Source organism: Coffea arabica, chromosome 11e (genome assembly GCF_036785885.1).
Source record: "Coffea arabica cultivar ET-39 chromosome 11e, Coffea Arabica ET-39 HiFi, whole genome shotgun sequence".
In the NCBI taxonomy this organism is placed as follows: Eukaryota; Viridiplantae; Streptophyta; class Magnoliopsida; order Gentianales; family Rubiaceae; genus Coffea; species Coffea arabica.
The window spans coordinates 11,952,146-11,965,270 of record NC_092331.1 but is presented as its reverse complement, the minus strand read 5'-3'; the positions used below and the strand labels follow the sequence as shown (position 1 = coordinate 11,965,270).

Here is a 13,125-nt window from a genome sequence, read left to right as displayed (position 1 = left end):
CTAAAAATCCTTACTAGCGTTGGACTAGCAAGTAAACGGAGGGAGAAGCCATAACTAGCATTGGACTAGTATGGTGACGACATGCATTAACAATTCATAGTGAAACAAATAAACACATAAGAGCACGTAGCACATAACACGTAAACATAATATCTAGATGCCAAAATCCTAAGAAAAGCGGATAAAACACATAACATATAAGCCACATAAACACGCAACCTATCTATTACATTGGGGAATCTAACTACAATCTAAAATAGGAAAGATATGATAAAATAAAATTAGTTATCCTATCTATTACATTTTTTGAGGTATTTAAATGCCTCTCGAATAATTATAAAAATTAACTAAACAAATATAATATAAGAAAATTTAAATGAACATTTAAATTCAATAAATAAAGCATATATAAACACATAGGAACACATAGGAGCACATAAGAGCACGTAATTGACATTGAAATAATAATAATGGGGTACCTCCCTTTGAAGTGGTGACTAAACGGAGTCAAATTGTCCTATTTATACTTACAATGAATAAAAGAATCATGACACCAATTTAATTAAAAATAATAATAATAATAATGAAAATTCACCTTAATATGTCAAACGTAAATAAATTTAAGAATATCTAAAAATTACAAGTTAAACATACTCAAAAGTAACATAATTAGCTATTAAAGAAAAGAAGCAATCATAATAAAGGGAGTCAAAATTCACTAGGGACTGAATTGCAAAAATCGACAAACTTTTGGGGACAAAATTTATATTTTTCAAAGTTTAGGGGTCAAAATTAAATGAAAGACAAAATTCAAGGACCAAAGTGCAATTAATTTAAGGACTATAGTGAAACAAATTTAAAATGTTCTGAGACACAGTGAAAATACTTGAAAGCACAGGGACTGATATGCGAAAACGTTTTCTTATTCCTTAACAAATCAGGCCACTGGGCCATCATGTCATTTCTTCGGGCCAGGATACTACGTAAGCCCAGCCGAAAACCTAAAGAAACGAGCAGGCCAGCCCGTCTTTTTATCCCTCAAGCCCAGCCAAAAATACATGGGCTCCAACATCCTAGCCCAACCGAAACCCAAAAGAAAAAATAAACCAAAACCCATCCCCAAAACCTAACAAAAAAAATCACAAACCCACCTAAAAACTAACCTTAGCCCAAACCCCTTTTTTTCTTTCTTTCTTTCCTTCTTTTCTTTTCTTCCTTTCTCCACTTCCAGCCGTTTCTTTTTCTCTTCTTCTTCGGCCAGCTGAAGGAGCTTCAGCTGGCGCCGCCGCCACCGGACCGCCGGTCACCGGCGACTTTTCCAGTCGCAAAAATTTCTCAAAATACATCCCCTCACTCAATTTTTCGCGTAGATCCCATTTTTGAAGTTACTTTTTACAAAAAACGACCCGAAAGTGGCCAAAATGCTAAAAAACAGCCCAGCTTTTATTTTTTTTTAAACCTTTAAACCTCCACCAAAAATCATAAAAATTATGCCAAAACCCTCCTTGTAGCTTCTACATTACAACTATGATTTTAATTTGACAAGAAAACAACATAAAGGCCCCTAAAATTCTTTTTTTTCATTTTGGCATTTTCACAAGCACTTGACATGCATATACAAAATCATTCTTCTTTTCCTAGTTTTGTTCATGACTTATCCAAAATTCAGCAACCCAACAACCCATAAAACCAGCAAAATGAAACAACAAACAAAGCAACCACACATACATTCAATCTAATTAATTAAAAAAATAGAAAAGCATGGAAAAAAAAAGGAAAAGGAAATACCTCAATGGAATTTGTATTCTCTTGGCTGAAGTTTTGATGCAATTCCCAGCTCCAATTGTCCCGTTGCTGCCTTTTTTTTTGTGTTTGAGTTTGTGGAAGAAAAATGGGTGGAGGGAGCCGTGAGCAGAGTGAGGGAGTGGAGAGTGCTTCTTGTTTCTTTTTTTTTTTGGTCTTCTAAAGGAGAGAGCCGAGAGGGATGGAGATTTTCTTTTTTTTTCTTTTGTGGCTTCTCTTCTGTGTCCTGTGGGAGAGAGCCGAGTGAGGAGTGAATTGAGGGGAAAAGGTGGGGAGTTGGTATTTTTTTGTCCAAGGGATGGTCTCCCTGTGTCAGAACCGAAAGAGTACATATTTTTTGAGCCCCAAAGTGCCGTTTTTTTCTTGTCAATCCCACCCTCGAGAGAGTGAATTGAGGGAGTGTGTTTTGTATGTTACTTTTCTTTTCTTCTTTTTTTTTTCTTTTCTAAACAAACCTGCAAAAATAAAAAAAATGTACATTAAAATGTAAGAAAATAAATAAATTATTAAATAGAAAAATCTTGAGAAAATATTAAAAATTGACAAAAATTTGGTGTCTACAGCTCTCCTTTTCAAAATGATTTCTGGTTTCAATGGACACTGATCATGTTTATCCAACTCTAGTAGCTTGGGTGAACTGTTCTGCAATGGTCCCAATTTCTTCTTTAACAAAGATACATGGGACACAGGTTGCAATCTTGTGCCTGGTAGTAGTTTCAGTTTGTAAGCTACTGCTCCAATCTTCTTGTCTATCTGGAAGGGACCATAATACCTGGCTGACAACTTGAGACACTTCCTAACAGCCACAGTTTGCTGTCTATAGGGTTGAAGCTTCAGAAATACCCAGTCACCCACAGCAAAGCTTCTCTCAATTCTATGTTGATCTGCATAGTGTTTCATCCTTTGTTGGGCTTTTGCTAAATGTTCTTTAATGCTGCTTGAGATTCTGCTTATTTCCTGAACCATATTGGTAGCTGCAAGTACCATTGAGTCAAAGTAGGGTCCCAGTGGTAAAGGCACTGGTTTGTACCCAAATAATGCTTCAAAGGGAGTCAAGGTTAGACTGGATTGATAGGTAGAGTTGTACGACCGCTCAACCAAGGATAACCATTTGCTCCACTGTGAAGGAAATTCTCCTGTCATGCACCTTAAGTAGTTCTCCAGACACTGATTAAGTCTCTCACTCTGGCCATCAGACTGCGAGTGATAAAAGGATGAATAATGGAGCTTAGTGCCCACCATTCTGAAAAGTTCCTTCCAGAATCCACTGGTAAAAACCCTGTCTCTATCGATTATGATGGACTCTGGTAAACCATGTATTTTGTAAATATTGTCCAGAAAGACTTGAGCAACATTCTTTGCTGTGAATGGATGAGTAAGCATGATGAAATGACCAAATTTGGTTAGCTTGTCAATCACTACCAATATAGTGTCATAACCTTGTGATCTTGGTAATTTCTCAATGAAATCCATAGAGATATGAGACCATGTTTGTTTAGGCACTGGAATTGGCTGCAACAATCCAGGGTAAGGAACATTTTCAGACTTGTTTCTTTGACAAATATCACAATTCTATAAAAAGGATATCATTTCTTGTTTCATCCCTGGCCAGTAAAATAGAACCTTAAGTTTCTGCCAACAGTTCCTTTGACCAGAATGACCACCTATTGTTGAAGCATGTAATGCCTAAATAAGCTGATTCCTGATGTTGTTAGCACTCCCAACATAAATTTTTCCTTGGTACTTCAGTATCTCATATGTCAAAGTATAGTCAGTGCAAGAGTTTGGGTCCAGTAGTCATTGAGCCATAATGTCTTGGCAGTGTATATCAGCTTCATAACTTTTCTATAATTCCTCAATCCACCCAAGTTTGACAGTTGTAATGGCCAGACATGAGTTTAGTGAAGTTTGGGATGCAGCTTCACACTTCCTTGATAATGCATCTGCCACCTGATTCTCAGCTCTCTTTTTGTATTGTATCTCATAATCTAATCCCAACAGTTTAGTCATCCATTTATGCTGAAGGGTAGTGTTCAGTTTCTAATCCAAGAGATATTTCAAGGATTGATGATCAATTCGTATGATGAAGTGATTCCCCACTAAATAATGCCTCCATTCGGTTATTGCCATTACTAGAGTAAGTAATTCTTTCTCATAAACTAATAATCCTAAGTTTTGGATTGATAATGCCTTACTTAAAAAGGCAATAGAGTGTCCTTCTTGCATCAATACTGCACCAATGCCCCTTTCACTAGCATCTGTTTCAATTATGAAGGCCTTCTTGAAGTTTGGTAACTGAAGAACTGGAGCTAAGCACATTAGTTTCTTAAGATGATCAAAAGAATTTTGTGCTTTCTTGTTCCATTTAAAGTTGTCCATCCTTAGTAGCTCAGTAAGTGATTTACACACCAAACAATAATGCTTTATAAATCTTCTATAATAGCAAGTGTGTCCAAGAAATCCCCTTAACTCTTTTATTGATTGCGGTATAGGCCATTGTAGTATGCTATTGATCTTAGAGTAATCCATGCTGACCCCTTTATCAGTAATAGTATGCCCCAGGTAGTCAACCTTTCTTTGGGCAAAAGCACATTTAGATTTCTTTACATACAGTTGATTTTCTCACAAAACACCCAATACAATCCTTAAATGTTGCACATGAGCTTCCAACGTAGGGCTATATACCAATATATCATCAAAGAAAACTAGAACAAATTTTCTCAAATAAGGCTGAAATACTTGGTTCATTAATGACTGGAATGTAGCTGGAGCATTTGTAAGCCCAAAAGGCATAATGAGTCTGGAAACATGTTTTAAAGGTATCTTGGGGTTTAACCCTGATCTGATGGTACCCTGCTGTGAGATCCAACTTGGTTTTGAATATAAAACCAGCTAATTCATCTAATAACTCATTAGGTATTGGGAACCTATCCTTGATGGTTATTTCATTTAGCTTCCTGTAGTCAACACAGAATCTCCAAGTTCCTTCGTTTTCCTTGACTAACAACACAGGAGAAGCAAAGGGACTGTTGTTGTGCTTAGTTATACCCTTATGGAGCATCTCAGCAACTTGCTTCTCTATTTCCTCGTTGTGACAATGAGGGTACCTGTAAGGCTTCAGTTTAAATGGTTGTGCTCCTGGTTTGAGAGGTATCGCATGGTCTACACTTCTACTTGGAGGCAAGGAATTTGGAAGTTGGAACACATCTTCATATTCCAGAAGCAGTTCTACTACTTCCTGTGGCACAAGCTCTATTCCTTCTTCTTCATCATTTTTTGAGGTCATTGCCATGCACATCTGTCTCTTGTATTCAATGAATGTCCTCAAATCCTTTCTCTGATCAGGTCTAAATCACAGTCTTCTGCTTGCCCTTGCAATTTAATTTCATTTCCTATGTTATGTAGTGAAATCCTGAGGTGCTGGAAATCAAATATGATGGGACTGAAGTATGCCATCCAATCCACTCCAATTATTATATCCCAACCCCTAGCTCCATTACCTTGAGGTTAAATCTGAAGTGGTTTTGATTAATCCTCCAATGTATATTAGGACAGATAGCATTACTGGAAACACAAGTTCCATTTCCCATGATGATAGAGAATGGTTGATCAACCCGTTGGTAATTAATGTCCATTCCAATGACCAATTCACTGCTGATATAGCTGTCTGAGCTTCCAGTGTCTACCAGTATTAGTATTTCTTTGCCATTCAAACACCTATTAATGTGATTGTTTTCCTTTTTAAGGCCTCAAATAAGGCATGCAAGGACATTTCCATAGGCTGACCAGGGTTACCTGTCTGTTCATCCTGTTCCCCCAATGCATCTTCAAATGCAAAATCTTCCCTGTCCTCCAGTAACATACAGTTTAATTGTCCCACTCTACACTGGTGACCTGACCCATATTTCTCCTCACATTTGAAACACAGTCTATTATTCCTCCTATATTGCATCTCTTGTACTAAGAGTTTTTTTTTTTTTTTTTTTTTTATCTCTGGCATCCTCCTGTGAATTCCTGAACTTATGATGTTTAAAGGTACTGTTGACAGGAACTCTGTACATGCCACTTCCTGCATCTGTTGCATTACTTTTTGTCATGGCACATCTGTTCTGCCCCCACTATTTGGAATTGTTTTTAGAGCTTTTATTCTGCAACTTTAATGAGTACTCTTGCCATTGAGACAGTTCGAAGGCTTTAGTTAATGTTGCAGGCTTCAGCATCCTAACCATAGGTTTAATTTGCTCCTTTAACCTACCTATGAAACTAGAAATGAAATAGTTTTCATCAAGATTCCGATTCTTGATCAGCATCAAGGGATTTAGCTCCTTAAATCTTTCTTGATGGTCTTCTACATTTCCTTCTTGTTGCAGTTTATTAAATTCCTCCACCACATCTCTACAATTCCTACTAGAAAACCTCCTACACAATAGTTCCCCAAATTCTTCCCAACTCAGTTTAGGATTCTCAATTTTTATTCCCTAGAACCATTTATCAACCCTCCCTTCTAAGTACATTTCAATTAGTTCAACCTTCTGTTCTATCGGAATTTGATAGTTCAAAAAATATTTATTACACTTGCGCAACCAATCCCTGGGATTGTCCCCAGTAAACAATGGTAAATCAATCTTGGAAGGATTTGGAATTTGAAAGTTACTATAATCTTTCTTGAAAAATTTTTGAGGCTCACCTTCAGTCTGCAATCTTTGATGAGTTGGAGGAGTCGGCATAATTGGAGTCTAATCCACCATTATTCTACCTTCTCATTCTGTTGCCTTGTCCTTTCCAGGAGTCATTTTTGATAAAAGGGTGCTAAACTTCTGCTCCAGGAACTTACTGAAATTCTGCTCCATTCCCATTAAGAGATTCTCCATCCGTTTATTGTTCTCTTCCAGTTCCATCTTTAGCTCATTCCTAATCTATTGTTGTTCAGATTGAGATGATTGCAGAGATTCCATCAGTTCTTGAAGTTTGATTTCTTGCTTTTTTATTTGTTCTTCTAATGTTCTGAAACTAGTGCTTTCTGCCATGGATTTACAGTCGAAGCTCCAAGGATCTACTGCTCTGATTACCAATTGTTAGGAACTCAAGTGAGTTTCTGAGATTAAGCTATGTAGCTAAACTTCCAGATTGTAAGAAAGGAGGAAGAGAAGAGAAGAAAAGAGAGAGAGCAGATGAGAAAGAATTGAGAAGAAGAAAATTGTATTGAGTATGTTACAATTCTCTTATGAACCCATTGTGAGCCCCCCTCATTATTTCTAACAACCAGGTAGTTAGTCTTAACCAACTTAACCACTGCAATTAAGCCTATTCCAAAACTACATCGTTTTGTCTACTCAATCCATGATTACAGTTCAATCAGCTTGATTCCTTGATCTAATCATTCTCTATCCTAATAGATCACATTAGAAGCAATATGTTCAAACTAGAGTTGCAAATGAATCAAATTAGCTTGTAAGCGATGTGCATTGTGTTAGACTAAGGCTGCAAAATAATTAAGCCAACTTGTGAGTACTTGGTCAAAGTTCGACTGAAACTCGATTTTGGATGAGTTCAAGTTGAGTAAGTTCATAGTATCCTTGGCTCATTAACTTGTTAAGTAAGCTCAAATTTACAACATGTTAGTATTTTTATTACTAAACATGAACTTTTTTTTCAGATTCACCTAAAAATAGTGGGGATTAGGCATGGACCTACCTACTTATTTTAGACATTCGCAAAAGAGTACACAATGGAGGGCAACATAAAACCTTAACTTCTAATTTTGAATTAAATGTAAAGTTGACATGCCTAAATGGATTCTTAACATGATCCACATTTATGGTGAAGTGAATTTATATTTATGTCCCCCAATTTTATTTAAAAAATATAATAATTATTTTGTACTTTTTTTAATCTTGATTAGCCTCGAACTCCAATTCGATCAGGCTCGAACTTGAGCTTGAGTTAGACTCGACTTGACTAAGTTAAAGCTTGATTAAACTCAGCTAGTTTGTACCTATTAATAGACACATGATTTTATTGGGGTAAAAAATTACGCAACATATTAGCTTAAAGATAAAGTTGCTTAATAAAGTCATATATTATACACGATCTCATCTCTTTCACAAATTTCAACCCTAACGCATCAATAACATTATCATCGAGATATGCAAGTACAATCAAATATATGTGCATAATCCAACCAAGATTATGAATCACAAAAGGCTAATTACTGGGAAACATGGATTAATATCCCAACAAGAAGAAAGTGTCACAAACGAGAGTGGTGGGATGTTTTCTTCACTCCTGGTTCAGCTTGCAAACTTGCAGAACTAGCCCCGCTAGTCAGGGATATTGAAGAATCCTCCAAATCGACTCATTGATTAACTTCACTCTGTTTTCTTCTCTTTCTGCTAATAGAATCATCAGTCTGAGGGGAATTGTATATTTACAAGCAATCTTTTACCCAAGCAACTCTGAGCAGCAACTTTTGCTCATTGGGAGGGCCGGATTCCCCCACAGAAGACAAAAACTGGAATTTTTTCCAAACTCAACACATTCATTTATCCACATTGTGGATTTCCAAACATAGTACTGATACAATTGATGCTTAAAATTTATCAATAGCCTGCTGTATTATCAAATTGCTAACCACCTTAAAGACTGCTACCATGTTTCCTCTGTGAACCGATGAAATAGGAGCAGTAATGAGGTCTAGACTATCTGTAAACCCCATGAAATTCGCACATCATCGCAGGAACATGAGCATTATCAGACATCTCACCAGCATTCTATATATGCAGTTTTATTTATCTCCAAAATTTCTATTGGAGATAAATAAAACTCTATTGATTGCAGGTTTACTTTTGCAAGGATCATCAAGATGAAATCGGTGGAGGAATTCCACCCTTATCCGTACCTTGCTGCAGTGTTGAACTGGTTCTTTTGTGTGTTCTATGCATTACCGATGGTTCACCCAAACAGCTTACTCATTCTCATCATCAACGGCATTGGCATCGTGTTGGAATTGACCTATCTGGCCATATTCTTTTACTTCTCAGTTCTCACACAGTAAGAAGCAAAGGATATGCACTTCTTTCCCCAATATTCATCCTCTATCGGTAATATTCTTTGTAAATGATTCCTTTTACCTCCATTAAGCCTTAATGCTTGTAACAAGACTCTTAATTGTTGACTTCTTTGTTATCTGTTTAATTTTTACCCGTCCTGAACTTGATCAAAGTGAATGGCCTGCTTTAGTATTAACTCATCCAAACAATAACGTTTCAATTGAGGATCTATTTTTTGGTAGTCTTAATTCATATTATGGATTTATTTTGTGTATACAAATATACTATGACTTTTACACTTTAACTGATTATGGCAACAGTATTACCATTGATGTGATGCATTTTTTCCGCTGATTGTATTTTTTGGCTTGACTGGAGAGGCTGTTTTTGCAGCCGCTATAGTTCTCAAACTTTGCTAGCCTTTCAAACCACTGAAACAAGATATTTTTTCCTCGGGTTCATCTTTGTTATCTTCGGTCTCATTCTATACACCTCTCCATTGTCCATTGTGGTAAGTGCTAATCATTAATTACTTTCGAACAAAGCATATTTTTACAATATTCCTCTGAAATTTTCCTGATGAATGTTTGTTTTGTAATGTTATCCCTGCAGGGACAAGACTTGTTTGTACTGAAAGAAGTCTTGTAAGAGATGAATGTTTGTTTTGAAAGAACACTTGTTTAATTCTGGAGAAACATTTCAATCTCACGAAATAGTTTCTTAAGACAATGTTATTAAGCACGACTCAAGCTACATTTTATTAGTTTAGTTAACATTGTTTTTGGCTATTTCTGACTACAAGAATTTCATCTCTTACACCAAATAAGAAGTAGGCTCAAAGCTATATTTTTGGCAAAACGATAAATTTCATTTTTTGATGTGCAAAAGTACTGCAATTTAGGAGGTGAGTGACGATTTTAAAGCGCTGATAGTTGATCCACTTTCCTTTTCCTAATGTGCACTAAATGGAAAAAATCCATATAACTATACAAACGAAAATTCTTATCCATCAAATTTAGCTGAACCCAACGAATTCACTTTTTCTCTGAAAGCTTTATACAATAGCTTGTTAAACTTCATTGTAAATATGTCATCAGCTGCGGACATCTGTGCTTTTTTTTTGGTCATGTAGACTAGTAATGGACTTGGAGCTCTTTTTGGAGTCTTCCAACGCTATCTGCACATCATATGTTACAAAAGTACACCAAAGGGAAGCAGCGACAACAAGCCTGAGAAACCATCTGAGCGGCAGCCTCCAGTCTGATTGAAGCGAGATTCTGTTTGATTACTAGAAAAGGCACCCATAAACAAATTTTTAGGGTGGTTTAGCTTCGAACTTTTAGTATTATATTCCGTTCTGAGATGATGACACAATTGCAGCATGTATATGGCCAGTAGAACCTTAAGAGCATGGTTCGCCATCATGGGTATTAAAATATTAATATTCATAAATTATGTATCTCTTGAATTCTATCAAATATAGTAAGAACATATTTCTACTTTCATTATAGACCTAGAATGATGAGCAGGTTCAAAATTATGATCATCTCCCGTTCTACTATAGTAAGAATAAGGCATTTGTACTTGGTTTCCTTTATGTGAATAAGGAGAAATGTACGAATCATATTGTTTATCTTTTAAATTTGATGATGCACTAGATGAGCCGTGATCAAAATATGGCAACGGTGTTGGATTTGATCTAAATTCCTCACCTTTATGGTAGTAACTGATCCTCAATAGTGCAAACTCTCTTGTTTCTGATTCATAATAGTAGATATCGCCGAGTTCTCGCCATTATTCGACAATCCTGTGTCATATCGTTGCATATAGGTGAGTTCTCGGTGATATGTATCCGATTCAATTCTAGAGGCGATGCGAGTAACGGTATCATATCGTTAAGCTCCATTCTAGTTATGACTCGGCCGAATTACCATGGACTTGATTGATATGGCGAACCATGCTTAAGAGTTTAGCTTTTACAATTTGTAGACTCTTCGGACTATCAATTCCATCGTCGTTAGTTTCAGCACTTCACATTGTAGTTTGATTCTCGTCGCCATTATTGTTGCTTGAGTTGGCTTTTTTTCCTGCTATGCTTTCCCTTAGTTAAGTATGAACAGTGATCATTTATGATTTGTTTCACATGTTTGAAATGCTATGAAGAATGTAACTTTAATAGATTCTAAATGGACGTGGAATAGGCAGTTGCAGCAATAAAAATATCCAGAGGAGATATATAATACTCCGATTAACCACAATTTGATGTTTGCCAATTATTTGAAGAATCAAGTCTAGCAAAACTTAGGATATTTTATTCATTTTCTCCTTCGTCCATAGTTCCTACAGGCTGATAGGTTGCATTTTTATCATTAATTTTGTGATTATTTTCCTCTTTTATTTTACCAAATATTGTATTAATTGGTAGATTCTACTTATATTTGGTATTTGGTGCTAATTGTAGGAAAATGAGCAAAAAGTGATAAAAGAAGTGATTTTTCAAGAGTTTCCCAATTCAAGATGGAATCTACGTGAATTATTGGCGAAAAATTAGGAAATTACCATTTTTCTTAGATATTTTATTTAGAAAACAATTGGCATTATTCTTGAAGTTACCTTTTTCAATTAGAATTCTAGTTTCAATTGTCCAAGTGAGAAGCCGAATTGGTTATTAATTAGTAGTCATTAGATACCTTCTTATTTTTGGAGGGTTCGGCCGCAATAGAGGGGACGACGGCCGCTTGGCCTTTTGGCCAATCTTTTGTTTTCTCTAGTTTTTCTCTTATCAAAGACTCATGCGGCTGGCTTTGAAAAAATGGTGTGAATTGCTTCAATTGGCTATGCGCAACTAAGTTCCTTTTCTAGTCGAAGGTCAACTTAAAGACTCGGTTTCAAACATCTGTGAGATCGAATTATTTTACTTATTTCTTTTATTCATTGGTATTCGTGCATTTTTTGATTTAATTTCTTATGATTGTTTTGTTATTTGAATGTCAATGGCCCGATATTTGAATTAACCTAATAATCTACTGCCAAATTAATCGGTTAAATCCGTAATTGTTTGATTGGTTAATACCAGTGACGACTAGCGTGATTGGTCCCATGTTAGGGAAACATATGATCTAATTTAAACAAACCCTGGTAGCGTGTTTGTTGATTAGGGTTGGGCTTTTCTAATTCTTAATGCAATTGAGAAATTGAATATTATGGTCGTACCTAGGGTTATTTCTTAGTTAGGAAAATAGTTAATGGTCGTACCTTGGCTATCGAAAAAGTAAGGAAATGTTGGTTGTTTATCGCATGTATGGCAACTATAACCAATCTATTAATGAGTAATTGAATTATCTTTGCATTAATGATCAGTTGAATGGACTGTGTCTGAAAAGTTACACCTTTGGCTAGAGTCTTAACTATTGTTGATTAATTTCTGTTTATTTTCTTAAGTTGCTTGTATTTAGTTAATTAGTTATTTTAATATTTCTATAAAAATCCCCCATACTCTGGACTCTAAAAGAAATAAATTATTTCCAATCTCAATGGATTCGACCCCATTCACTGCTATATCCAAAGTTTATATTTTTGTTGAGTAGGTAATTATTATTGCACAAGTTCGACACCTGTCAATTTTTGGCGCCCTCGCCGGGGATTGGTATTAGTTAATTTGTTTTCTTTTTGAATTCATTTTATTTTTGAATTCTTGGCTTTTTTTTCTTCTCTTTCTCGATTTTATGCCCCATTTCTCTTATACAGGTGAATTAATTTTCGACCCTGAGATGGAGAAGACTGCGCATAGTGCCACCTCGAGTGATTTTGATCAAGAAAACGTTGTTATGGCTAATGCTCGAACTTTAAGGGAGTTGGCTGTTCCAAACTTAAATCAACCGTCATTATGCATTACTTTTCCAAATTTAGATGCTAATACCCCATTTGAATTAAAGTTTGGTCTAATTCACCTTTTACCTTCTTTTCATGGTTTTTCAGATGAGGAGCCCTACAAGCACTTGCAGAAATTTGATGTAGTATGCACAAGTATGAAGCCCCCCGAGATTACTGAGGAGCAGATAAAAATGTGAGCATTTCCCTTTTCCCTCAAAGACGCAGCAAAAGATTGGTTGTATTATCTACCACCAAGTAGTATAACAACCTGGGACCAGTTAAAGAAGATATTTTTGAAAAAATATTTCCCTGCATCCAGAGCCGCCAGTCTGAGGAAGGAAATTTGTGGCATTACTCAGCATCCAGGAGAGTCTCTCTATGACTACTGGGAGAGATTCAA

At 36.0% G+C, this 13,125-nt stretch overlaps 1 protein-coding gene across 1 annotated transcript; it reads right to left on the bottom strand.

The window, feature by feature from the left end:
* Nucleotides 1–2,413: 2,413 nt before the first annotated feature.
* Nucleotides 2,414–5,095, bottom strand: LOC140021647 (uncharacterized). The gene is made up of 4 exons (XM_072072938.1): nt 4,543–5,095; nt 4,036–4,112; nt 2,576–3,315; nt 2,414–2,507 (listed from the first exon to the last, which is right to left on the bottom strand). The coding sequence occupies exons 1-4, from the start codon at nt 5,093–5,095 to the stop codon at nt 2,414–2,416; spliced, it is 1,464 nt and encodes a 487-aa protein (XP_071929039.1).
* Nucleotides 5,096–13,125: the final 8,030 nt, after the last annotated feature.